General features: G+C 43.9%; 1 protein-coding gene across 1 annotated transcript in view; it reads right to left on the reverse strand.

Moving 5' to 3' along the window:
• Positions 1-24,608, reverse strand: part of SV2C (synaptic vesicle glycoprotein 2C) — a 90,474-nt gene that overhangs the window by 17,211 nt on the left and 48,655 nt on the right. The window contains exons 5-8 of the mRNA XM_081940310.1: positions 14,554-14,687; positions 13,944-14,033; positions 4,915-5,025; positions 3,068-3,156 (exon numbers count right to left, since the gene is read on the reverse strand). Of these exons, the coding sequence (XP_081796436.1) occupies positions 3,068-3,156; positions 4,915-5,025; positions 13,944-14,033; positions 14,554-14,687 (424 nt within the window). The remainder of the gene's footprint in view (positions 1-3,067; positions 3,157-4,914; positions 5,026-13,943; positions 14,034-14,553; positions 14,688-24,608) is intronic.

Raw genomic sequence — 24,608 nt, forward strand, 5'->3', positions numbered from 1 at the left:
CAGCTAATTGTTGGGCATGTATGCATGCTAGAACCTGAAGTTCGGCTTTTCTGGAGTGTGGCCCTGACAAGCACTCATGCACACATCCGATGTTTCTGTGTGACCTTTTTGGCATTCGTTGCTGAAAAGGTTCACCATTACTGTGATAGAGGAAGCAAGCTTCTTTGTATTTCATTTGCTAACACAAAGCATACTTTTATACATCTCTATCATATTTCCCCTTTCTTAGCTTTTTTTAAAAAAATTAGACAATCCCTGTATTATTTCTTTCTGACAGGAGATTGTTTTAGCTGCCATGATCATTTTGGTTGTCCTTTCCTGTACTTTTCCAGTCCTACCTATTTAGCTGTTTTTCTAGAAATATTTATAAACCTGTATTTTGTAAGCTTGTATTGCAGGGGTGTCCAAACTTGGGAACTTTAAGACTTGTGGACTTTAACTCCCAGAATTCCCCAGCCAGCTGGCTGGGGAATTCTGGGAGTTGAAGTCCACAAGTCTTAAAGTTCCCAAGTTTGGACACCCCTGTTGTATTGTGATCACACAATTCATTTGCTATAGAAGTAATCTCCTTTAAAATTATTTTCAGTTTTTAAATCATGTCGTTAGGGGAAAAGCCATTCATTTGAGCAATCGCTATTTAATGAGTTTTAAACTCATTTTTAATAACCATTTTTAAAATATACTTTACAGAACAACCTTGTTTAGAAGCTATTATTTGGTTAAAGCAAATGGTTAAAAAGTAGAAGTAAAAAATAGAAAACATTGATATAATAGTGTGGACTGGACTGGAAAAAGGGTATGTGTTGGTTTTTGTTTAATTTAAATATTAAGTCAGTGCAGAATGTTTTTTTTAATAAAAATGTTTGTTTGAATATTTTAAAATTTTAAAGGATGAAAAAAGAGCAATTTACAAATTTTATAAAACAATAAAAAGTTTGTTGTTGTAGCCATGTCACTAAATGGAAAAGCAACACTAAGGCAGTGACGTGCAGTCAGGGGAGGCAGGGGAGGCGGAGCCTCACCACTCTCATAATAAAAATAAAAAAGAATTACTCCAGGAAGCCGTGAAAGTGGCTGGGAGAGGCGCGCGGCTTGGTTTAGCCTCCCTGGACATCTCAGCAGCAGCCCCAAGTGTGCCGATCTCGCCATTTTTTACATCGGGCGAGCCCAGGATCCTTACAAGAGGAATGGGACATGTGCAGGAGGCTCCTCAGCTCCAGCCTCAATCAGCGCAGCCGCGGTCCCCTTCATGTTGGCTCAGGAAGGAGGGGAATGGGACCACGTGTGCAGGGGAAGGGGATCGCGGCTCTGCTAATCTGAGGCTGTGCGCTGAGGAGCCGCCTGCACACGTGGTCCCATTCCCCTTGCAAGGATCCCGGGCCAAGTTACAGGAGCCGGGAGGGGAGCGCTCACGTTGCTTGCCGCCTTCGGTATACCGCTAGAGGGGAGAGTTGCCGGGTGGCTGCTCCCTTGTGAACTGGCTCCCGAAGAGCCGGGCACAGCCTCAGGGGCGAAGCAGCCATGAGGTAACCATGCTCACGAGCAGCCGCCCGGCAAATCCCCTCTCCAGCCGGGAAAAGCGCCATTCACTGACCTAGGGGGTATCCCTAAGGTGCCAAGCCATGTGGTGCTCTGCCCGCCCCCCCAGCTCGGCACATTCGGGATACCCCCTAGGTCAGTGCATGGAGCTCTGCCCGGCTGGAGAAGGGGGTTGCGCGAGCGCCTGTTTCGCCCGCAGCTTCACCAAGCCCTTGCACAGCTCTCCCAGGCCACCACCGCCAGCCGCCGACCGCCGCCGACCTGCTCCGAGCATAACTTTCAAAGTCCAAAACTCGGGGCTGAGTCTTCCAGCATCGGCCGCTCTAGGAGTGCTCTCTATGGTGGGCCGGCTGCCGGACAGAGAGTTTTCCGGACAGAGTCTTCCAGCAGCCATAGAGAGCACTCCTAGAGCGGCCGATGCCGGAAGACTCGGCCCCGAGTTTTGGACTTTGAAAGTTATGCTCGGAGCGGGGCGGTCACCGGCAGTGGCCTGGGAGAGCTGCGCAAGGGCTTGGTGAAGCTGCGGGAGAAACAGGCGCTCGCACAACCCCCTTCTCCAGCCGGGCAGAGCTCCATGCACTGACCTAGGGGGTATCCCGAATGTGCCGAGCTGGGGGGGCGGGCAGAGCACCACATGGCTTGGCACCTTAGGGATACCCCCTAGGTCAGTGAATGGCGCTTTTCCCGGCTGGAGAGGGGATTTGCCGGGCGGCTGCTCGTGAGCATGGTTACCTCATGGCTGCTTCGCCCGAGGCTGTGCCCGGCTCTTCGGGAGCCAGTTCACAAGGGAGCAGCCACCCGGCAGCCCCAAAATTTCGGGGAAACACGGTAACATCATCAGTGCTAGAAGGGGGGGGGGGGAGGAGGAGAAAGGAGAAGTTTCTCTTCTCAGAAATGTCTTCTCAGTGGAGCTGCGGCAGCCTGCCTGCCTCTTTCTGACATTTCTGAGAAAAGAAACTTCTCCGTTTGGGCTGCGCCCATGCGATCGGAGCAACCACGTGGTTTGATGACGTCACCAGCCTCATCAGTCATAAACCTCACCGCACGTCACTGCACTAAGGGAATGCCAAGATACAGATACTTTGGAAGTAGCCCAATCACTAGCAATATTATTGCACATCTCAAATTGTACGTCTTTAAAAAAAAAAGAGTATTTCTATTGTGTAGCATGTTGAAGTGTAATTTTATGCTTTTCAAAGACTTATTTTCTTCAGTTTCAAAAAGGATTTGAAGTAATTTAAGATGACAGTAATTTGATGATACCATACACTGATATTGTGGAAAATGAATGAAACCAGCACGGCTGCTTCACAGTAAATATATAATGGGGGAAGTTTTTAGTTTAGAGAATAATAAAGAAAAATCCTATTAAATGGAATATGGCATGTTTAACTTGTTTGAATCTTTCTTCACAAAGTAAATGCAGCATATCCATCCAGTCCACTGCACCATACGTGGATGAGTATGAATTTGCAACAAAATGAATGCAATACAATTACAAAATCTATATATTTCTTATCAACCTTACCCAAAAGAAAGAGTAAACCAAACTGCTGCAAGCTTAATTGTATTGTCCTTGACTGGATAGGTAAAACACCTCTTAAATGTTAACCAAATCTGTGAGAAAATAAGAAAAACTGCATTGTTTCTAAAGTTTCATGTAAACCTAAATGAAAAATACAAGTAAACTTGAGAATAAGCATCACAGAAAGTTAGATTCTGTGCTTCACTTCAGGATCCTCAAAAAAATGCTACTTTGAGGGAAAGATGGTTTTCAGTGACATATATGACAGGAAAAATGCTTGAGGTGCCCAATTTTTCCTCTGAAACAGCAATAACTAATCCAGTTTCTGGAATATCAGGCTCATATCTAAAGCTGCGTAGTCTTGTTTTACAGATTTAACTGGATTTCTGAATACTCTACTTGATCTGCTTTTAACAACAGCTGCTTAAATCAAGAAATAACACAACCCCTAACTGAGCAGTGCAACATGAAAGGGAAGCCTTTATGAACCTCAAAACTAGGAGTAAAAGCCAGAGTATCAGATAGTGGTAACAAATGCTCTTGGGCCAAATATGGCATCAATAGGCACAGAGAGCTAACATCTTTCATCTGAAACTTAAGTACTGGAGATTACAGACCCCAGATTTCCCAGACTGCATAAAAGTAGAAGAACGACATCACATATTGGTCATTTTTGGAATAGGGACCTTTAGCATCTTTACCCACTCGAAGTATCCACATTACTGTTATTTTGGTAGAGGACTCTAGATGATGTTTTTAATTATTATTTCAGAAATTATTTTACTTTTAGTTTAATTTTCTGAATTAAGCTTTAGAAGTCAAGCACCAGGGATGCAACATAACTGAACCACACCAATTCTGGTCTAACAATTTAATATACAGGGCAGAGGTGGGTTGCTCCCGGTTCGGCCTGGATCATATTAGCAGTGCCAGTACTCGCAGCCCACTCACCAGGACGCTGCGCAACCGGTAGTAAAAAAATTGGCAACCCACCACTGGTACAGGGGCTATATAAATGATATAAACTTTGGCAAATTTAAGAAGCAACTTAAAAGAACGAAAGAAACCAAGTTTTTCCTGGAAGTTTCAGTACATCCCATTTTGGTGGCTTTATTCGGTCAATACAATAACTGGATAAAGAAAAAAATTTAATTTATACAATAATGCTTTAACATTAATAAAAAAATTGACCAGACCTGACCAAATATATTGAATTATCTTTATCAAAAGGTAGAAATACATATCTTTGAATTTAGTTCCAAAATCTCCACATTATTGTTTATAAATATTAAAAAGGAAAGAAAAAGGAAATGAAAAAGAACTACTAAAAAGTATAGATAAGTATTTGAGTTCTGACTTCCCTTTTTTTTGTACTCCAGCTGATTAACAATATTTATAAACTTTAGAAGCCATAACCTGATTGTATTTGCCTTGTTGCATGATGTATAGGGAAGCTATTCTTGCCAAATTCAGTTAGCATACCCCATTACTGTATGACAGTAATAAAATGGACATGTGAGAACCCACATCAAACTTTATCTTTGTGGATTATTGAGTGAGCCACTAAGCCACAAGAATAAATTGAGAGCATATCACCAACTTTTGGGAGAAGGGGAAGGATAAAGCAAGTACCATTATCTGAAACATTTATCCCTATAAAAACATGGAATCACAGAATATTTAATTTTGGGGGAGAAATTAAAAGCACAAGAAGATGTTTTATATCTATTTTAGTAATTTTAACACTGTCTTATTTAAACTTGATAATAATGGTAAATGTTTAATTTCTCTAGATTCTCTAGACCGGTTTTTACTTAAATATAAATAATATTATAGAGATTGTTACTTACGCTATCCAGTTCTGTGCGCACTCTGACATAGCATCTCCTGTACCAGGTGCCTGTGTCACTTTCTATTTCTATAAGTTCATCTATTTGTTTTGGCGTTTTGATCCTGTTAACCTATGGAGAACACAAGAAGAGTATTTTTTTTTCTACTTGAGAAACAAGCATTTGATTGTTCAAGAAATTTAACCACCTTATCTAAAAGGTGATAAACAGCTTCAAGTTGCATGTTTATAAATTAAAACATCTAATCTTGGCTGTAGTTTCCATCTCTTGAGAAAGAAAGAGAATGACCATTGGCTTACCTGAAGGGTCGTTTTCTGTACGCTGCGAGGATAGTCCAAGCATGGGTTAAACTCAGCCAATCTGCCCAGGACTCAATTGAAACTTTAGCCACGCCTCTCATGTTGCCTTGACTGCCAAATTTTTCAATGAAAGTGTGGATCTGTGCGTGTTGAAAGTTAGTCCAAGTAAGTCCATAAAGCGTCCAAAGTACGAATCGACAGCGGAGAAAGACCCCAGGGTGGGGTTGGACTCTCTTCGCAGCGTACAGAAAATGACCCTTCAGGTAAGCCAATGCTCATTTTCCTGTACGCTGCTTGGAGAGTCCAAGCATGGGACATACCCAAGCTAAATGTCACTAGGGCAGGAAACTGATGAGTCCATGGTCTCTCCGCTGTTATGAATAACCTGTAGGACTCCCAAATGCCCCCTCTGCAGAAGTGAATTTGTCCAATTTATAGTTCCAAACAAACAGAGATAAGGAAGTGCAAGTAGCCACCCTGTGAATCTCCTCTATTAGTGCCTGGGTCGCCCAGGCCGCGGTGGCGGCGGCGCTCCATGTAGAATGTGTGGTAATATGGTGTGGCACTGGTCTGGATTGCAGGACGTAAGGGAGGGCAATGCATGCACGCAGCCAACATCGGATGGTAGATAAAGAGACTTTGCGACATTGGGATGCAGGTTGAAAAGACACGAAAAGTGACTCAGAACATCTGAACGCTGCCGTGCGCTTGATGTACCTACGTAGCATGTGACGAACATCAAGCATGTGACATCTTTTTTTCCTCAGATGTTTGGGATGTGGACAGAAATCCGGAAGGACAACTTCCTGGGCCTGGCGAAACCAGGAGTTGATCTTCGGAATAAATGCTGGGTCCAGCCAGAGGACCATTCTGTCAGGATGTATCAGACACAAGTCCTCCTGAACCAACAGTGCTGCCAACTCCAAGATCTGTTGCGCAGATATGATGGTAATTAAAAAGACGGTCTTAAATGTCAGATTTCAGACTGGCGGAACGTAGTGGCTCAAGGGGCGTGTCTATCAGGGCTAGTAACCCGACCTCGAGTTCCCATGACAGGTACCGATGGACGACCAGTGGTCTCAGGTTGGTGGTGCCCCGCAGGAAACTACGGATGATGGGGTGACGGCCAAGCGACGAGTGACTATTAGGCACAAGGATCGTGGATAAAGCAGCCACCTGACGCCTGAGAGTGTTAGGTGCCAGACCCTGGTCCAGTCCATCCTGTAAGTAGTCCAAAACCTGAGGGACGGTAGCCACAGCCAGCATTACCTCATGCGGTGTGCACCAATTTTCAAAGGACCTCCAGGTGGCGTCATATATCCTGGTCGTGGCAGGTCTTCTGGATGCCTGAATAGGGTGGATGACATTGTCGGAGAGTCTGCCCTTGCTCAGGAGGTCCCTCTCAAGTGCCAGATGGCTAGTTGCAGCCGCTGGGACTCCGGATGTTATAGAGCCCCCTAGCTGAGAGAGACCTCTTGCTGGGGAATCAGCCAAGGTGGATTGATGGACAGACTCACGAGATAGGCGAACCAGGTCCTCCTGGGCCAGAAGGGCGCCACAAGCAGGACCTCCACCAGGATCTTTCAAATCACTCTGGGCAGGAAGGGCAACAAAGGAAATGCATAGAGAAGTACTGGCGGCCAGGGGCAATGTAAGGCATTGACCCCCTCTGCCTCTGGGGTGTAAAACTGTGTGAAGAACCTGGGAAGATGAGCGTTCTCCAGGGTAGCGAATAGATCGACTACCGGTTGGCCAAATCTTCTGCGACAGGTAATGGAACAGGTCCGGATGCAGGCGCCACTCCGAATGGTCGACCATGGCCCTGCTCAGCCAATCTACCTGGATGTTGTTCACCCCGGAGATGTGCTTCAAATGAATTGAGCACAGGTATCTATCTGCTCACTTTCCTAGGGATTCAGCCTCCGCCACCAGGAACTTGGATCGGGTGCCCACCTGGCGGTTTATGTGTGCCTTGGCCGCCACATTGTCTGTGAGGATCATCATGTGTTGTCCCTGGATGTTGCTCTGGAAGCAAAGAAGAGCCAATCTCGCTGCCCCCAATTCCAAACAGTTGATGCTGTGTGTCAACTTGGTTGCTGACCACCTGCCTTGTGCTATTTGCTTGTGGAAGTGAGCCCCCCAGCCGAAAAGACTGGCATCCGTCGTGATGGTGACACGGTCTGGTTCCCTGAAGAAAGAGCCCTTCGCTAGGGTGGAAGTCATCCATCATCCGAAGGACCGACGCACCCAGAGGGACCGGAATCAATGCTGGTGAGTTGCTCTGCTTGGCCCGCTGGTGCAGTAAGAGATGCCACTGCAGCCGTCGAGAGTGGAGCCTGGCCTGGCACGATGGACAGACAGGATATCATTTTGCCCCAAAGTTGGGACAACTGCACAATCGAGGTGTGCCGCGACTGGTGTATCTGTTGCACAAAGGTCTTGTGGCTTGTCATTTGGTCTAGAGACAGGAAGACCTGACACGCTATAGTGTCTATGATGGTGCCGAGGTGTTGCAACCTGGTGGTCGGCTCCAGATGCCTTTTTTCTAGGTTGACAAAGAACCTGTGGTCTCGGAGGATTTTCATCGTGTACTGCAGGTCTTGCTTCGCTTGCTGGCAGGACAATGACTGGATGAGAATGTCGTCCAGGTAGCATTGGAGCTGCACTGGACGCGATCTGAGGTAGGCTGCTAGCACTGCGAGGATTTTTGTGAAAATTCTGGGGGCTGATGACAGACCGAATGGCAGAGCCCTGTACTGAAAGTGCTGGCCTGCATAAAAAAACCTGAGAAATCTGCGGTGGGCCTTGCGGATATGTAACATCCGTACGTGCAGGTAAGCCTCCTTCAGATCTACGGATGTTAGAAGGTCTCCTGGCCTGATGCAGCCCAAGATGGACTGGAGGAACTGCATCCTGAACCTCTTGTACGCTATGTGATGGTTTAGCTTTTTAAAATCTAATATGCCCCTCCACTCTCCCCCCCCCCCCGAGTTCTTTGGGACAAGGAAGAGAATGGAATAAAACCCTGTTCCCTCGTGACCGGGTCGAACCGGTTCTATGGCCCTGATCTCCCTGAGGTGAAGGATCTCCTGTTCCATGAGAGCTTTTTTGACAGGGCAGGAGAGGGTTGGGCACTGGATGAAGTGACGAGGTGGAGGTGAAATGAATTCTAGTGTCAGACCTATGCGAATCATTTGTAGGACCCACTGATCCGAGTGATGTGCTCCCATTGGGCGTGGAACAGCTGAAGACGCCCTCCTCTGGGAGCCGTCCGATGGTGGTCACTTATACTGGCAGAAAGGTCTGGAGCCAGACACACACCCCCGGCAGAAAGGCCGCTTGGAAAAATTCTGCTGGCAGCCTCTGTCACAAAAGGACTGATGGTCCTGTGATCTGTCAGCGTTCTGAGAGTAGGACCTCTGGAAGGAGCTAGAGGCGGAAGGCTAGTCCACGGCCTGAAAGGCCTGCTTCCTATAAAAGTTGGAACCCTTACGCTCAGATTTTTGGGTGACCGAAGGCATAACCTTCTTTTTCTCCTTATTTTCTATAAGGACTGGATCTAGCGCCTCCCCAAAAAAGCTTATCCCCCTTGAACGGGGCAGAAGCAAGCTTCCACTTTGACCTCACGTCCACATTCCAATATCTAAGCCATAAGAGGTGACAGGTGGTGATGTTGGAAACTAGGGCCCTAGACGCAAACTTGGTGGCATTCAAGGTGGCATCTGCCGTGTATTCAGTGGCCGCAATGATCTTGTTGACATCCTGTCTGAGTCTGCTATCCCCGGCCGGGAGTCAGATGAGTAACTGTCTCAGCCAGAGGGGAGAGTCTCTGGAAAGGAAAGATGCAGAGGTGGATGTCTTAATCGCCCAAGCAGCCACCTGTTAAGTTTTATGGCAGGGTTTCTCTGCTCTCTTGTCCTCTGCCTTGAGCCCCTCCAGTAGGTCGGGAGGAAGCACTGAGGAAGGAGTGCAGCCACCGGCGCGTCCACAGGGGGCAGCTTCAGCAAGTTTTCCAGACTATTGTGTTTCCCTGAAAATAAGGTCCCATGAAATATGGCCTTGGGCTTATTATAGGGGGAATTATTGTTTTGGGGTTGCCGGGCAGCTGCTCCCTTGCGAGCGGGTTCTCGAAGAGCCGGGCACAGCCTCAGGGACGAAGTAGCCATGAGGTGACCACGCTCATGAGCAACCGTCCAGAAAAAACCCTCTCCAGCTGGGAAGAGTGCCATTCACTGACCTAGGGGGTATCCCTAAGGCACTCTGCCTGCTTCCCAGCTCCCGTGGCTTGGCACATTAAGGATACCCCCTAGGGCAGAGCATGGAGCTCTGCCCGGATGGAGAAGGGGGTTGCACGAGCACCTGTTCCGCCCCCAGCAAGCATGCCTCCCAGCCTCACCATGTCCTGGCCCAGCTCTCTCTGCAGAGCCAGGGTGCCGCCGCCGCCGCGCTCCAAACATAACGTCTCCAGTTTCCAAACCCAGCTGTGCCCATTGGTTCTGTACTACATTAAGGAATAATTTGGGAATGGGAACTATTTCCTGAGCCTGAACCGGTTCGTCGAACAGGCCCTCACTGAGGTCCGAGGGATCAGGAACTGCCTGGTCCGGGGTGGAAGAGCCTAAATGGGTAGAGGCCTTCAAGATAGTCTCGAAATTAGTATGCTTTAACAAACCGGTGAAGGCGGGCTTATCAGGTACAGCAGTTTCATCCCCTGAGAAGTCTGGCTCAGAGTTGGGTAGGATATCTTCCTTCCAGGCAGAATCCTCACTATCCAGGGAGGAATGGGGAGAGGCACGCCATAGGTCCTGTGGAACGTCCTTGGGGGGAGCCGGGGCCTGAGAGTGGTGGGTCTTGGGTGGGCACTTGGCCCGCTGACGCATCCCATTCTCAATCCCCTGGGAAATGGCCCTGGCAATAACGTCCTGCATCTCAACAGAAAGATTGGGGCCCTGATCCTCCACAGGGAGACCCCTAATGGAAGGCTGATCCAGTAGGAGTTGTGGGCCAGATGACTCGAGGGAGCTGGATCCTCCTCTCCCTCAGAGAGGCATTCAAAAAGGTCTACATGGTTAGCCACTGAGGGTCCTGGGGAGCCTGGGGAAGCTGCCATAGCTAGCGAGGCCTGAGGGGAGAATTCCTGCCCTTCCCCTTCACTCTCAGTGATGGGAGGCTTTTGCCCTGGTCTGGCCTCGGGCGAGGAATCCCTGGGAGGGGTCCGTTTGGAGGCCTGGGTCTGTTGCTGGGCCTTGTGGAATTGCTTTTCCAAGGCCTTCTAGAGATGAAGGGCATCTCTATCGAGGCCTGGCCCTAGCTGCTTATCCTGTCTAGTGTAGGGCTTGCTTGCCTTTAGGGCCTCTTTGGCTGCCTTGTTATCCTGCCTGGAAGGAGCCCTGCTGGTAGAGGGGCTTGGCTGGCTAATATCCTCAGGGCCCTGATCTGCCATCTCAGCAATCTTGGGGTGACTAGAAGGGAACTAGGGGCTCTTCACTCATCACCCTAGCGACCCTGGATCAATGCCCTAGCACTCCCGAGATGGAGGCACTGAAGGCGGCAGCCAGAGGAATCTGGTGGAAATAGAGGCCAGTGGATCAGGTGCGAGTTAATTATTCCCAGCATCAGCACAGTTCGGGAAGCCATGAGCCTGACCGCTGAGGCCAAGAGAACTCCTGAGCCGCAGGGAATCAATCCCAGGACAAAGACCCCGCCGGAGGTCCGGACAAGCAGTCTGAAGCGGCGATCTGTTGTGAGCAGGGCAGAAAGGCATCAGCAGGCAAGAAAAAACGCGGGAAAAATGCAAAAATAAAATGGTGGCCGTGCCAAAATTTGATCCAAAATGGCTGCCAGAAGTAGTTAAAGAAGCCTGCCGAGCCTCCACGCCAGCAGCCGGCTCCTCCAGATGTGCACGGATGGCAGCGACAAAAGCCCCCTGCTGGGGGGACGATCGTACAGGTGAAAACAACAGCGCAATCGCATGGGCGTCAGCACTCCGACCCCACGCCTCAACCGGCAGCTACCTACGACCTCCGCAGCGCCCGAGCGAGCCTGGGACACCATAGGAGCAGAGACTGGTGAAGGAGGACGAGAGACAAACCAAAAAGGTAATAAAAAACTCTTCTCACCGCTTCTGCTCTCCAATGTTCCCTCTAATTTTTTTTCGATGTGAGCAGAAAAGTATAGTGTTTGAGCGGCACATTTTCATGCCTGAGCACCCGAATTTTTTTCACAGATGTCACCTAAGACAACAACGAAATCAGTATTATTTGAAACTCAAAGTTATGTTTCTTCAAGGTACCCGCTTAATTCAAAGGGCTATATAATATCAGTATCACTTAACAACGCTCCTGCTTAGCAACCAAAATGTTGGCTCAGAAACTCTGGCATTTGAAGCACGCAACTCTTAAAGCTGTCAAGTTACAAGACCCTTGCACCCCTAACCCTTTAGGGAAAAAAACCCCCAGGGGTCTTCAAACCTGACAGCTTTAAGATTTGTGGACTTCAACTCCCAGAATTTTTCCTCCAGTCCTGTTGGCTCAGGAACTCTGGCATTTGAAGCATGGAAGTCTTAAAGCTGTCAAGTTACAAGACCCTTCCACCCCTAGAAAAAAAATGCAGAGCTCTTCAAACCTGACAGCTTTAACACTTGTGGACTTCAACTCCCAGAATTCCTCCTCCAGTCATGTTGCAGCGACGTCATCTGCGTGGATCTGCTCCATCTCTGCTTTCTTCATTGTGGGCAGGGCTGCTGCTGAAGTTGCCGACGAGTTGCCACCAGAATAACTGCTGCTACCTCCTCCTCCTCCAACAGCACCACCAGATTTGCTCCTGAGCTCAGCGCTGGGTAACCCGTGCCCGCTCCTCCTCCTCCGTGCTTTTGAAGAAACATGAGGCTTTTTCCCCCCCTGCTCCCTCCCTGCCTTCCTACTGTCTCCCGCAGCCTCATGGCTCTTCAAAAGCACGGGGGAGGAGGAGGAGGGGGCAGGCAGGGGTAACCCAGCGCTGAGCTCAGGTGCTCCGAGCAGAGGGGAGGCGCCGCTGCCACGCACGGAGATGCCGGCTGGAGCTTTGCCGGCTTCATCTCAGCCGCAGCGCCGGGCGGCAAATCCGGCAGTGCTGCCTGTTAGAGGAGGAGGAGGAGGTGGCAGCAGTTCTTCCGGTGGCGGTGGGGGCTTTGGGGCTTCACAACTAGCCTCAGTCGCCCCGTGCTCCTCAAAGCAAGTCTGGGGAAGTCCTTTGCAGGCAGCCCGTTCTAGCTGCCTGCAAAGGACCTCCCCAGCTTCCAAAGCCTGTGGCAATAGAAATCACTGCGCGGCAGTTGAAAACTGCTGCGCGGTGTTTTCTTGCCACCTGCGCGCTAGCGCAGCCGCGCACCTTAGAGGGAACGTAGCTGCTCTCTAGGGAAGGAAGGGAAGGAAAAATATTTAAAGTAACAGCAAAAAAAGGAAATTAGAGAGTCCAAGCAATCTGCAAAAGACTGAGAGAAAAAAAACTGTGTCCACTGGGCTTTGACTGAATTGAAAAATCTGGCAGTCAAGGCAACACCAGAGGCGTAGCTAAAGTTTCAATTCAGTCCTGGGCAGATTGGCTGAGTTTAACCCATGCTTGGATTCTCCAAGCAGCGCACAGGAAAAGTACGATTTGCATAGAAAGTCAACTGAACAGGAGAATATGAAAGTGCAGGTTCTTTAGAAACAGGGATATTTTGCGTATTATTAGAGAAATCAGCTTATCTGTAGAGCTTTTAAAAACTATAAAAATGGTTGACTGCAGCTCTTTAAAAACATACTTTAATGAATGAAGGAAATAAATTCATGACAATATCAATTTTTAATGTTGTTATGATTTTTGCATAATACCCTTCAAAACTGAGCTATAACCAACATGGAAAAAGAAGCAACTTTACAGACCCTACTAAACTTAACAATACATAAAAAAGAACATTATAGGTAGTCATTATTGGGAAAATTCCAGCCAGGCAGGGAGGAGGGATCAAATGGGGAACTATGGTAGTCTTGAGTCTTTTTACAGCCACAAGAGCTGATTCCCTTTAAGTTTCATGGAACCTTATCTGTTTGTTCCCAAGGGAAGGTAAGCAGTCTTGGGATATTCCTGTATAATAGATAGAACAAAATAAAGTAGTCAACTTGAACCTTTCATATGTGGATCTGGCTGCTTGCGCATGAGTCATCAATTTATGACCACAACTGGGACCAGAATTTCCAAGCGATGAAGTCATAAAGTGCAATTCACATGATCACATGACTTGGTGACAGCAATCCTGGTTGTGATGCATGGGTTGTTAAACCAAAAGCAGAGAGAGATCCAGATGAGGAGTGCAGGGCTGCTGCAGGGTGATGGGGGAGGCCCAGTGCAGGTTACGCATGAGTTAGAGGGTTGTTGCAGTGTGGTGCAAATTGAGGGAGGCAAGGGTACATGTGTATTTGTGTGTGAGCAGAGGGAAACTGGGGAAAGAATATGCTGCAGCCCTAGGGCTACAAGAATTAAGAATTATGGCCAGATAATTTTATCAAGGCTATCGGGACCCCAATGACGGATCAAGAAATGTCCTTAAACAAAAACATATCTTCAAGATCTATGTGAATAATTGTTGTAGGTATTCTTCACGGTGTTATTTTCCTCAAGAAGAATGTATGGTTTTTACTGATAACTTTTCCAGTCTAAATTACAACTTATTTTCCACTAATGAGATATATTTGTATACAAAATACGCACTGTGAAAACTTTTTCAGGTTGGCCACGAGCTCGCATATTTGTATCATGAATTTGTTTGAGAATCATCCAAGCTTCATCGTGTTTTCCAACCTAAGGATATGAAGACATTTGAAAATTTCAGAAAGAATTATGAAAATGCAAGCTGTTGATAAAGCAATCTGTATTCATTCAAAATACATCTACCCTTAAATATTTTTCTATCTCAATGGCATATTGTGGAGTATATTTGGTATCAAATAGCCTTAAATCACCTCATTTATTGTAATATTATAAAGCAATATTTATTGTGAACATTGTTCCTTAATATGTTTAGATCTTCAGCAATACATTTTTTCACCTAAGACAGATCACCAAATAAAAATTAGAATAAAATCAGACTAAAAGCAATATAGATGAAAACTTGATAGAATTTTTAAAAAGATTTTTTATTAAATCTCTCAAAGAGAAAGAGGAAAAATAACATTTGCCAGACAGAGAACTTCAAAAATGTCAAGTCCCCACTGAAAATGCTTTGCCTGATTTTTATTTATTTTTTATTTAAATGGTGGATCTGAGCTTGATATTAAGACTCAGGTAAGCTCAACATCTTGAAGGAATGAAGATATTCTACCTCAAGCAAGAACCTTGGACTTTCTGGCATGAAGGTAAGTGACACCACAGCAGAAACACAAGGCAGGGCGCACATTATAACAAATACTCGCCAACTGTGGAACTGATATGCAGATCCCATGCTGAAACTCCATCCTGAAAAGGGAGATAAAAGTATCACTCAATTTTCATTAATTATGAAGAAATTATGGTAAAAAGGAACTGCCTTTTTATTATTCATATATAGACCAAGTATTTATTTTGTACATATCTGCAATAGCTTTCCTTTGCATTGCATGTATAAAATATCTTCAATAAGATTAAGAACTAGTTAATATATTAGATTATACACGTGGCATATCTTCATCTGAGATCCACACATTTAACCATGCAAAGAAATTACATCTTCTCTTATAATATATATTAATACTGTACCTATACTATTACCGTTGTACAAAAAGATCTAAAACCTAGTTTTCTCAGACACAAATTGACACCAGACAAATATCTTGCATAAAATATGTATTTTATTCAAGTCTACAAGTTTTAGATTTACAGAGTCCACAGATTAAATGACTCCCAGAAGCTCCCAGAACCTTCCTGAGGCTGGTGATTGGAGTTGCTGGATACAAGGGGAGAGTCAGAGAGACAAAGAGACTGAGGTAGGGGCCCTTTAACTCCATTTCATTTGAACCTTCCTGAGGCTGGTGATTGGAGTTGCTGGATACAAGGGGGGAGTCAGAGAGACAAAGAGACTGAGGTAGGGGCCCTTTAACTCCATTTCATTTGAACCTTCCTGAGGTTGGTGATTGGAGTTGCTGGATACAAGGGGGGAGTCAGAGAGACAAAGAGACTGAGGTAGGGGCCTTTTAACTCAATTTCATTTGAACTTCCTGAGACTGGTGATTGGAGCTGCTGGATACAAGGGGGGAGTCAGAGAGACAAAGAGACTGAGGTAGGGGCCCGCATGCCATTAGGTCAAGGTAGTTGTGATAATGATGACTCAAATAAGCAGGGGATCGTAGTCCAAAATGAAGAACTTTCTTTGGAAAGGCGAAATGGGGAGCACAAGAAGAGCAAGGTATGCAAAAAGAGAAGTCATCTTCTGGTTGGTGATTCAATCGTAAGGGATGTAAATTTAGGAAAGGATATGGAGGTTTTAAAAGAGGTTAGGTGTCTGCCAGGTGCTACTGCCAGCAGAGACAAGAGGTATATTCTTAAGATAGTCAAGAATGCAAGTAAGGACTGTGACGTTGATGCTATTATACATCTTGGCACAAATGATCTGTCCCAAAAAGAAGTACTTTCTGTGAAGAATGATTTCCAGAGCTTGGGGTATGAACTTAGTAGTATAGGTTGTAGGCTTATCTTTTCAGAGATTTTACCAGTATCTAAGGAACAAAAAGGGAAGGGCCAGCGTGTAGCAGAGTTTTATGTGTGGCTAAAGGAGTGGTGTAAAAGGGAAGGCTTTGGTTTTATTAGTCATGATGCCTGCAGCTGGTCCAATGAAAAACTGTACAAAAGAGATGATTTGCATTGAGACAGAACATTTATGTCCCTAGCAATCTAAAATTCATAGGGTTATCAGTGCATGTAACATAGATGTTTGTGCGTGTAAGATTATCACTCCTGCTGTCAAGCAAACCCAAGCATTTAATAGTGAGTGCCATACCATGTGCATGAATCATACAAGTGGCAAGAAAATATGGGCAGTAAGGCATAACATAGGTTATGTAGACAGTAAACACAGGGTCAATCAAAATGGACTCAAATGTCTATACACCAATGCACAGAGTATGAGGAATAAACAGGGTGAATTAGAAATTCAAGTAAATGAGGGCAGATACGATATTGTTGCCATTACAGAAACTTGGTGGGATGAAACCCACAAATGGAACATACAGCTAGAAGGATTTAAATTATTTAAAAGAAATAGACCAAATAAAAGAGGAGGTGGAGTTGCACTACATATAAGAAATAATTACATCTCTACAGAAATAGAGCACAACAATGATGAGAACTATGTTAAAGGCATTTGGGTCAATATTAAAGGTCGGGGGGGGGGGAATGACATTGCCATAGGTCTATACTACAGGCCACCCAACCAAGCAGAGGAAGTAGATGAACTTTTTGCTAGTCAGCTAACGAAGGTATGTAGGAAGCACACTACAATAATAATGGAGGATTTTAACTACCCTGACATTAACTGAGAAACAAACTCTGCATCAAGTGGAAAATCCAACAGGTTCCTAACGAACAACTTTGTCTCCCAAAAAGTAGAGAAGGGAACAAGGGGATCCACCATATTAGACTTAATTCTCACTAACAGAGAGGAAATGATAGAAGGTGTTGAAGCCACAGGAACCCTGGGGGCAAGTGACCATGCAATATTGGAATTCAACATTGTACAAACACAAGTAGTAGAACAAAGTCAAACTAGAGTCTTGGACTTTAAGAGAGCTAATTTCAATAAACTTAGAGAGAGCTTGGGAAGAATTCCATGGATGAGAATCCTCAAGGGGAAAACAACTCAAGAAGCTTGGGAAATTTTGAAAAATGAGATTACAAAAGTCCAGTCTAGCACAATACCAATGAAGAAGAAAAATAACAGCTCCCCAAAGAAACCAGCATGGCTGCATAAAGAACTCTCTGACAAATTGAAAGACAAAAAAGATAAGTATAAAAAGTGGAAAGAGGGGGACATAACTAAGGCAGAATATCAGCAAATAGGCCAAGCCTGTAAAGATGAAGTGAGGAAAGCTAAGGCTCACAATAAAGAAAGGCTTGTCACAAAAGTAAAAAATAACAAAAAAAGCTTCTTCCAACATGTTAAAAACAAGAAAAAAGTTAAGGAAACAATTGGTCCATTGCTGGGAGAAAGTGGCAAGAAGGTGACAAGCAACAGGGAGAAAGCAGAACTATTTAACTCATTTTTTGCATCTGTCTTTACACAAAGGGATAAAACAGTCCAACCTATCAAAAACAGCACCACAAAAATTAGATTAGGAACACAAATTGAAATAGGGAAGAAAATGGTAAGTGAGCACCTGTCTACCCTAGATGAGTTCAAATCACCAGGACCGGATGGATTACACCCCAGGGCTCTGAAGGAACTGGCAGACGAGACCTAAGAACCACTGAACTATATCTTTCAGAGATCCTGGAGCACTGGGGAACTGCCAGAGGACTGGAAAAGAGCTGATGTGGTTCCCATCTTCAAAATAGGAAAAAAAATAGATCCAGGAAACTACAGACCTATTGGCCTGACCTCAATACCAGGAAAGATTCTGGAAAAGATAATCAAGCAACGAATTAGCGAACACCTAGAAGTAAACAAAGTAATAGCCAAAAGCCAATACGGGTTTGTCAAAAACAGATCATGCCAGACTAATCTTATTGCATTCTTTGACAAAGTTACAAAATTAGTGGATCAGAGGATATAGTTTACTTGAACTTCAGTAAAGCATTTGATAAGGTACACCATAACCTACTACTAAATAAAGTAGAAGAATGTGGGTTAGACAGCATCACCACCAGATGGATTCGTAACTGGCTGACCAACCGCACTCAACGTGTAGTTCTCAATGGAACTGCATCTACATGGAGGGAAGTATGCAGTGGAGTTCCCCAAAGCTCGGCTTTAGGCCCAGTACTCTTCAACATCTTCATCAATTATTTGGATGAGGGAATAAATGGGAAACTCATCAAATCTGCAGATGACACCAAGCTGGCAGGAATAGCCAACACTCCAGAAGATAGGCTAAAGATGCAGAAGGATCTTGACAAACTTGAACATTGGGCACTATCTAATAAAATGAAATTCAATGGTGAAAAGAGTAAGATTCTACATTTAGGCAAGAAAAACGAAATGCACAGATACAGCATAGGTGGTACCTTGCTAAATAGTAGTAACTGTGAGAGGGATCTTGGAGTCCTAGTGGACAACCATTTAAATAGGAGCCAGCAGTGTGCAGCAGCTGCCAAAAAAGCCAACACAGTTCTAGGCTACATAAATAGAGGGATAGAATCAAGATCACGTGAAGTGTTAATACCACTTTATAATGCCTTGGTAAGGCCACACTTGGAATACTGCATTCAGTTTTGGTCGCCACGATGTAGAAAAGATGTGGAGACTCTAGAAAGAGTGCAGAGAAGAGCAACAAAGATGATTAGGGGACTGGAGACTAAAACATATGAAGAACGGTTGCAGGAACTGGGTATGTCTAGTTTAATGCAAAGAAGGACTAGGGGAGACATGATAGTTCCAATATCTCAGGGGTTGCCACAAAGAAGAGGGAGTCAAACTATTCTCCAAGGCACCTGAGGGTAGAACAAGAAGCAATGGGTGAAAACTAATCAAGGAGAGAAGCAACTTAGAACTGAGGAGAAATTTCCTGACAGTTAGAACAATTAATCAGTGGAACAGCTTGCCTCCAGAAGTTGTGAATGCCACAACACTGGAAGTCTTTAAGATGATGTTGGATAGCCATTTGTCTGAAACGGTATAAGTCTTCCTGCCTAGGCAGGAGGTTGGACTAGAAGACCTCCAAGGTCTCTTCCAACTCTGCTATTGTATTGTATTGTATCTAATCAAACTGAAGTATCTAAAACAGGATAAAACATAATTTCCAATCTCTCCTATTTTCAAAAATTTACTATGCATGTTCACTTGTTTCAAAGGAGAAAAGACACCTATCATGATTGCTGCTAAAAACAGGATAGTGCTAAAAATGTCATTCCGTTTACGTATTTTGATGCCACATCAGTTATGTATGAAACCCCAAGGCTTGAATGAAATAGTCTCCAATTATTATATCAATGTTGCCAGATGTTTCTTACATTCAGCTGTAATTTAATTTTTACTTCACTCAGTCTTAGATGTCCCATAGCTTATAATTACCAAAACCCAACTAATCGTCAAAAAATAAAATTTCGCCCTCTTGAAAATTTGGATCCTTTACTTTTTAATATCGCAACAGAGAATAAACTAATCTATTTTTAAAATAATTACAGTATAATGTTATTTATTTTAATGTAGAACCGTACAATTGTCTATAGCTTTATACAAGTGATTATACTAGTATATGCCATTTTGGGTTGGTTTTTTTTTAAGATTCCTTGTTATTTTGCAAATGAAGGATGTGATTTCTAGATATTGCTTTCCACCAACTAAATTTTAAAAATGCATTTGGAATAGATTTATCTGCAGATAAGCATTTCTGCCAAATGGAGGTGTGCTCTTGGTTTCCATCTGCCGTTCTTTTTGACCTAACAGGAAGATGTATAGCGTTCTTTGTCTGATTCATTCAGACAGCAATGCAGTTCTGCAAAGTTAAACTTCACCCTTGCTCCCTGCAAATGCTGAATTCAAAAGTCATTAATCTTGAAAGCAGCAGCAAGTTCCAAGGGGTGAGACGGGTTGTTAAAACAATAGGCCCAAGTGCATGTTGGGAACGGTTTTCTGGGGCTGTGGCATGAAATAAAACCTTCAGTTTTTTTTTCAATCTCTGCAGCAGCTTCACGTTAAATATCACCTTCTCACTCTACTGATTACAAGAAAGACCAAATAAATCATTCAAGTTGCAATGACAGGCTACAGGATGATATTAGCATAAGAGAGATCAATGATAAAACACATAAACAATCCTATTCAACAGAACCCATTATAGCCAAGAAAGGCTGTCTCGCTTTTTAACAAAAATAATAAAAACTGCATTTTTCATTTCTAAGTCCTTTTCAGAATAAATCAACCCTAAACTAGTTTTTGTGTGTTGGGAGAGCAGGGGAAGTATTTCTTTTTATTTATTTCTTTATTTTCTGATTTTGCAGCAAAAAGATGGCTTCTAGAATATTTTCCGTAAGCGTACGGAAATTTTTTGAGAGGGCTATATCAGAATATATCATGCACTAAGACTGAATCCAATAGCTTTAGAGTAAAGAAGGTCTTTGTTGAAAACCTGTAATAGGGGCTTTGGGAGATGGTACGAGACATCAAGAGGGAAGGCATGATTACACAACAGAAGTCTGTTCCTGTTTTGTATTTCATGATGCACATAAAGAGGGCAAGCTTTGATCATGCAGTCACAATGGGTTTTTTTTTTAATGCCCCTTGCCACAATACTTTTTCTACACACATAAACAATGAAAAAGCCACTCATTTGAGTTTGGATTAAGCTGGATATATCTAAGACTTATTGGCACTCATTTAAAGACAGGGCATCTTTTATATTTGTGACTAGCTCAAATATTTTAGAATTAATACTTGTACTGGCAAATGTTTTTCTTCAGTAACCTATTATGTAGTTGTTATTGATTATTTAACATTTATTTGTAAGATCTACCATGAAAGGTAGTACAGGTAGTCCTCAACCTATGACCATAATTGAGCCCTAAATTTACATTGCTAAGCAAGGCAATGAGCTCAATGACTCTCTGAAAGAATGCAAATGACTAGCTGTCTGCAAGGAATATACAGGTGAAACTCGAAAAATTAGAATATCATGCAAAAGTTCATTTATTTCAGTAATGCAACTTAAAAGGTGAAACTAATATATGACATAGACTCATTACATGCAAAGCAAGATAATTCAAGCCGTGATTTGTCATAATTGTGATGATTATGGTTTACAGCTCATGAAAATCCCAAATCCACAGTCTCAGTCAAAATGAACCTCCGAGCAAACCAGAAGTCACTTCCAGTTTGCTCGGAGGGTCGCTTTGAGCGCTCTGAAGGCTTCAGGGACCTTCAGAACACTTCGCTGAAGCCTCCGGAGCAGTCAAAATGAACCTCCGAGCAAACCGGAAGTCTGTTCCCGAACTTCCGGTTTGCCTGTAGGGCTGGTTTTTTGCGCTCTGGAGGCTTCAGGGAAACTCATGAAGCCTCCCAAGGGCCTCCGGGGGGGTCGGGGGAGGCTCTTTTCGCCCTCCCCAGGCTCCTATAAAGCCTCTGGAGCCTGGGGAGGGCGAAAAATGGCTCTAAAAAGGGGTGAAATCAGCTGGCCATCGCGCATATGCGCGCTGGCCAGCTGGCAGGGCAGCGCCTCACATGTCCTGACAAATGGCTCCGTGTGCCATCTGTGACACATGTGCCATTGGTTTGCCATCACTGCTCCATGGGGTTCAGGTCAGGCGAATTTGCTGGCAAATCAAGCACAGTAATCCCACAGTCATTGAACCAAATTTTAGTGCTTTTGGCAGTGTGGTCAGGTGCAAAGTCCTGCTGGAAAATGAAGTCAGCATCCCCATAAAGCTCGTCTGCGGAAGGAAGCATGAAGTGCTCCAAAATCTCCTGGTAGAAGGCTGCGTTGACCCTGGACTTAATGAAGCACAGTGGACCAACACCAGCAGATGACATGGCTCCCCAAATCAATACATACTGTGGAAACTTCACACTGGACTTCAAGCAACTTGCAGTATGTGCCTCTCTATTCTTCCTCTATACTCTGGGTCTTTGGTTTCCAAATGAGATGCAAAAGTTGCTCTCATCAGAAAAGAGGACTTTGGACCACTGAGCAACAGACCAGGTCTGTTTTTCTTTAGCCCAGGTAAGATGCTTCTGCCGTCGTTTTTTGTTCAGGAGCGGCTTGACAAGAGGAATACAACATTTGAAGCCCATGTCCAGGATCTGTCTGTGTGTGGTGGCTCTTGATGCACTGACTCCAGCCTCAGTCCATTCCTTGTGAAAGTTCCCAACACTTTTGGATGGCCTTTTCCTGACAATCCTCTCCAGGCTGTGGTCACCCCTGCTTCTTGTGCACCTTGTTCTTCCACACTTTTCCCTTTCATATAACTTTCTATTAATGTGCTTTGATACAGCACTTTGGGAACATCCAACTTCTTTTGCAATTACCTTTTGAGGCTTTCCCTCCTTATGGAGGGCGTCAATGATGGTTTTCTGCACAACTGTCAGGTCAGCAGTCTTTCCCATGATTGTGATTCCTACTGAACCAGACTGAGAGACCATTTAAAGGCTCAGGAACCCTTTGCAGATGTTATGGCTTAATTAGCTGATTAGAGTGGGACACTTTGAGCCTAGAATATTGCACCTTTTCACAATATTCTAATTTTCTGAGATTGTGGATTTGGGGTTTTCATGAGCTGTAAGCCATAATCATCACAATTATGACAAATCACGGCTTGAACTATCTTGCTTTGCATGCAATGAGTCTATCTCATATATTAGTTTCACCTTTTTAGTTGCATTACTGAAATAAATGAACTTTTGCACGATATTCTAATTTTTTGAGTTTCACCTATAACTCCTTCCATTCTCCACCATCTAGTCAGAGCTGAGGAAGTTTCTTGGATGAGAAGCGAAACGTCTTCAAAGAAAACCAAGAAAATACAGTTGGTTCTTGAAAAAGCACCTTTGGGACAACCACGACCTGGGTGACTTTTTTCAGTGCTGCTGCAACTTTGAAGGGTCACTAAATGAATGGTCGCAAGTCAAGGATTACCTGTATAACAGAAAGTTAGGGAGTGCAAAAGGATGTATTGATTGGATATTAAAGGAACTTATTAGCTGGCTTTCTCCTTGGAAAAAAAAATGTTATGGTCTCTGAGATAAGGTTTTCTGAGTCTCTTCTCGTGCCTAATCCTGAGCCCTGAACCTCAGAAGGAGGAATACGACTTGAGGATCCACGCCAATGTTGCAAATCTCCACAGCTGGTTCTGAGGTGAGGAATTCCAAGGTATGAAAAGCTCCAGGTCCAAAATATCATTAGCTTTCTAACTTCTTCCATGCCCACAAATAATTAAGGGAGCTTAGATCAGCCCAAAACAGAAATGGTTACATTGTTTTCATTTTAACTCTACTGAAATGCACTTAGCTTGCAGTTAGATATGTCATCAGAATGACCTATCAAAGGACAAAATTACTTTATCCCCCAGATTTCATTTAAGACTACTGTTCTTGAATTTTTTTGCTATTTTTTTAAACCAGATTTTTTTAAAAAAAAGATGTAAGGTTCTGGTTGAGGTGTCAAATTGGACCGGGAAGTTTCTGGCTCAAATCCCATGGAATTCCCATTCAATCTCATTCAACCATAGAGTTCAGTAGATTACATTGTCTCAACCTTCACAGGATTGTCATTTGAACTCCAGAAAAAAGTCAAGGTATGTAGTGTTAATAATATTATTGCATTTATGGTGTTCATTGACTAGAGTTACTAGTTGAGATGGGCAGCTATAGAAATCAAATCAAATCAAATTAAATAAGTAAATAAATGCTTACTATGGCCATGGGGATATACAGTAGGAAAGGGAATACTGGTTTCAATTAGATGAAAAGCTGAACTAGCCACTGGATGGCACTCTTATAACATTTAGATACAAAACTGCTAGTACAAATCTTGTCTCAATTTAAGATACATATAAACTCAGAGTAGCTCTTTACAGCCTGATATTCTAAATAACTTCATTGTATTCAAGATAGAATATTTAGATAGAGTGAAGCTTCCATCACAAATCAAATGGGCATCAGGAGGACGTAAAAAAAAGGGGGGAAATATGGTCCACCAGCAACTTTGGTAGATGGAAATGACTGGATACTGCCTGCAAAGAGATGCATTCTGCCTAAAACAATTCACTGTCTTCCATAATGAAGTCATCCATGACCACTGCAATCAGCTTTTCTGCTACCGATAATGTATTTTCCAAAAATGTAGTAGGTTCAGATGCACAGACCATTAGAACTGGTCTCGACAAATAAAAGAAACATTTGAACTCAGGTATCTGACAATGTAGAAGTTAAAATGTCTGAAATCATAAAGAAGTAATTTTGAATAATAAAAACATGAAAGTACAGTAAAACAATACATTAGGAATAAATTAGGAACTTAGGTTGTATTGTAAATGATCTGTCTCCACCAGAATGAAAATGATTCTTATGCTGAATATAATCTTTTAAATAGATTCTTTCTATCTCTCTCTTCCCCGTTTGATATATTTATTTTACAATATTAGCCAACAGAGGTTTTCTGAAATAGCTTGGTATCCAGCACTGTAAATCATATTTAAATAATTACGGGTAATTCCAAACTTATGACCATTTATTTAGCAACCATTTAAATTATAACA

The sequence above is a fragment of the Natrix helvetica genome (assembly GCF_964273705.1).
Source record: "Natrix helvetica genome assembly, chromosome: 2".
Classification (NCBI taxonomy): domain Eukaryota; kingdom Metazoa; phylum Chordata; class Lepidosauria; order Squamata; family Natricidae; genus Natrix; species Natrix helvetica.